The sequence below is a fragment of the Physeter macrocephalus genome, unplaced genomic scaffold, assembly GCF_002837175.3.
Source record: "Physeter macrocephalus isolate SW-GA unplaced genomic scaffold, ASM283717v5 random_1490, whole genome shotgun sequence".
In the NCBI taxonomy this organism is placed as follows: Eukaryota; Metazoa; Chordata; class Mammalia; order Artiodactyla; family Physeteridae; genus Physeter; species Physeter macrocephalus.
The window spans coordinates 10,075-13,575 of record NW_021146342.1 but is presented as its reverse complement, the minus strand read 5'-3'; the positions used below and the strand labels follow the sequence as shown (position 1 = coordinate 13,575).

The 3,501-nt window shown below is 50.5% G+C and overlaps 1 protein-coding gene across 1 annotated transcript; it reads right to left on the bottom strand.

Moving 5' to 3' along the window:
- On the bottom strand, positions 1-3,220 carry LOC102977811 (uncharacterized). The gene is made up of 4 exons (XM_028486551.2): positions 1,035-3,220; positions 781-812; positions 382-732; positions 1-153 (listed from the first exon to the last, which is right to left on the bottom strand). The coding sequence occupies exons 1-4, from the start codon at positions 1,250-1,252 to the stop codon at positions 47-49; spliced, it is 708 nt and encodes a 235-aa protein (XP_028342352.1). The 5' UTR covers positions 1,253-3,220; the 3' UTR covers positions 1-46.
- Between the last annotated feature and the right edge of the window lie 281 nt (positions 3,221-3,501).

Here is a 3,501-nt window from a genome sequence, read left to right as displayed (position 1 = left end):
GCCTCTGCCCGCCGTGCGCGCCTCCCTGCGGGAGGGCCTGCTGGACTTAACGCCGACCGCCTCCGCGGGGTGGACTGGGCGCCGCTCCTGACAACCCTCTGCCCCTGATCTGTATCCAGAGCTTCTTCCAGCCACGGCTTGGCGAGACAGGTTCTGACAGAAATAAAGTTTACAGAAGTTGTGTTCCTGCGATAAGAAATAAAGATGTGACCTTCCAGTTGTGCAAAGCTCTTAAATGCTGTGTAAGTGCGTCGGGTGCGCTAAGGAACCCGGAGCTAAATGGGCTAGTTCTGAGAGAGAGAGACTTAACTATGTTAACAAAGGTGCCTGGGTTTTTGGCAGCAGCTAGGCACGGAAGCTTAGGAGGAGGGGGCCACTCACCTCGATCCCTTGTCAGCGGCAGGGGCGACCTCAGTCCCGGCAGCAGCAGAAAAAGCGGCAGGGGAATCTTCCGCTTGCAGGGCCTACTGCTGGTAGATACCAGGGAAGAGGAGCTTCTTGATGGGATGTCTGAAGATTTTTCACGCTGCAGCTCCTTTCCAGACATCAGTGAGCCTGGTGATTTGGGCCGGTTGTCTTCACCCAGCACTTCTTTTTTTGGCCTCTCCAGCAGCAGGGAGCAGCATGCGGTTGGAGCAGAGGACACAATGGCAATGGGACTCAGGCTTCCAAGCAGGCAGGACATCTCCAGGATCTCCATCTGAGCAGATGACATGGCTTTCTGAGGAGGAACTCATTGGAGACATCTGGGCGTTCTCACTCAAGTTGTCTTCTGGGTGCTCGGGAAGGAGGTCCACTGGCTCAGGATCGCACTTGAGGGAAGTGAGGACTCCACTGGTCTCCTGGGGCCTAGATGTCAATGGTATATCCTGATTGCTACGGTGGCCCCTCTTCCGATCGTCCTCTCCTTTGGTCTCTGTGTGATCCTCCATCTTTGCCATGCCTCTTTGAGGCTCTTCTTGGACCTTCACCTCCCTCTCCTTTGGGGAAGGAAGTGGGAGGTGACTGGATGGTACCGGCTTCCTAACCTTGACTATTGCTCAGGTGGCGAACGCAGGAGGGTAAATTTGTGCCCCAGTGGAGGAATCTTGATGGCTCTCGAGTGGCCGAACATGATGGAATTATGAGCAGACAGCACGGGCTTCTTTGGCGAGTCCCTCCAGTTCACCAAGGGAAGCATCCCCAGCCGGGAGTTCCTGGCCTGTGGCCTGCTGGATGGGATACTGCCTTTCTGGTGCGATGTAAAAGCCATGCGATAAAGGCACTAGATCCCGGTGGGACAGCCTGCGACCAGGGGAGAAGGCAGGCTCTGGAGCAGCGGGGTGGTCCCGGTCAGATGTGGCAGCCTCCCAGGAGGGCAAAACCAGCGGGTGCCAGCCCACCGGGGCCCCACGGCGGGGCGGGCACTGGGGTCGGTGGGGCCAGCGGCTGCGGAGCCAGGTACGAAATTTACAAAGTAAATTGCCCATGTAGAACCGGTTGTGCACCAAGCGGTCCGAGAATAGAGTGTGAAACTGGGAGAGCTTCTCCCTAGCTTCACCTCCTCTCAAGGTCTAGTACGCACTGGACACTGGATGGCTCAGCTTGGCGCTTGTAACATGTCCATTTTACCTGTCACAGAGAAAGGGCGGGTGGGGCAGGGGGCGCATGCAAGGCCAGCCTCTGGAGAAACCCCGGCCCAAGGGCAAAGGGCGGGGGCCCAGAGCCCGACCCCTTCTGGACTTTATAGTGGCTGGGACTTCTCGCTGTGGGTGGAAGGTGTTTGGCACCGGATGGGCCACCATGCGGAGACTGTTGGGGACTGTGGAAGCCTTCTCCAGAGCTCACCCTGCCTGGGCACCGGCTCTGCAGGCCCCTCATCACTGCGTATGTATCGGCCAGCCCTTCCCCCGCAAGAGGTCCAGAGGCCAGAGCCTGCTCAGAGTTGAGTGCAGGAGGCACCCAGAGCTTGCCAGGGTGTGGCCAGCCTCCTCCGGGGACCTCCCCAGCTTTGCTGCGAGGCCTGGAGACTGGAGCACCTTCTCCAGGGCTGCTCAGCTGCCAGCATCACCATGAGCCAGGCGGCGAAGGTTTCTGAGCAGGAGATGCAGAGCCTGACCCGACTGGATGCTGCACCCCACGAGGTCCCTTCCTGGCAGATAGGTTCTTTCTTCACTTCTTTTTCGAAATTTGATAAAACAACATTTAAACTTTCCACTGTTCTTCAGGGTATACAGATGGTAGTGGCTGAGCTAGGATTCGAACCAAGCCTGTGTGATTCCAGAGCTGTGCTCTGGACTGTGGTGCCTCTTTATCATATATGCTTCATGTGTTACTTTTGTTTGTTTGTTTCTTGTAGTCCTTATGGTACTTAACCCTAAGTGCCATACCTGTAATGAACACATACACTGCCCTGTAGGAGGTCTTCTTTTGTTCAACTCATGAATTGCTCATCCACCACACTGGGTTCTGGTCTCAGAAGATACAGGTCAGGGAGCACCCGTTGTCAGCATAGCAGCATACCACATTTCTAATTGAAGCTTGCAGCCCAGATTTTCCCTTTGGTCTAGTTTGAAGGATCCAGATATGCAAAGATTATATTCTAGATAAACCATGGGCTATCCGGAAGAAATTCACCAGTAAATTATTCCAGTTTCTCTGGCATTCCTGGAGTATATCCAGTAAGGCATCTCATTCATGTCTAGAAAGCAAATATATCATTTATTGCAACTTCATCGTGGAGCGATGTATTGGTTTAAAGTACGATCAACACAATTTGGTCATTGTGAGTATGCCAGCTGGGTCCACTCTTTACTACACATATGTAACTCTAGAGATTCTTATGCGCAAGAGAGGAGACATACTCTTGGGTGTCTAGGGCAAGGGAAACGTGTTGTTATTCAGGAGAGGGAAGCTTCAGCATGACAGGAAAGAATTGAAAAATCCTGGTCTACACATCACTTTACCTTGTTTGAAACTTGTTTCTTTGGCTTGCTTCATTGGAGTGTTTTCGCTCTCCTGGGGCTGACACTGTGTGTTATGTATCATGCATGTGACATGTTTCAGAACCCAGAGTCATATAGATCAGTCAAAAATTTATATATTTTAGTTTAAAATCTATTTTCGGTGGGGTGGGGATGGTGGTGTGCTGAATTGGGCGATAGGGATTGACATGTATACACTGATGTGTATAAAACTGATGACTAATAAGAACCTGCAGTATAAAAAAACAAACAAAAAAACAACTAATACTAAACTTTCTTTGGGTTATTTGTATGGAAATACGTTAACATAAATGCTTCAGACATTACATGAAATTTCTAAAAATCTTATATGTTCTGGTATAATGTTATAAGTCATAATTCTAGTTATTACTTTAAAATGTATATCTCAGAAAAAAATTCTATTTAAAATAACACTGGGCATAATTCATATATTCCAAAATTAGTTTGACCCTCTGCTCATGAGATTCTTTTTATGGCATGTGACAGCAAATTTGGACTTCCATCCCCAATAAACTTT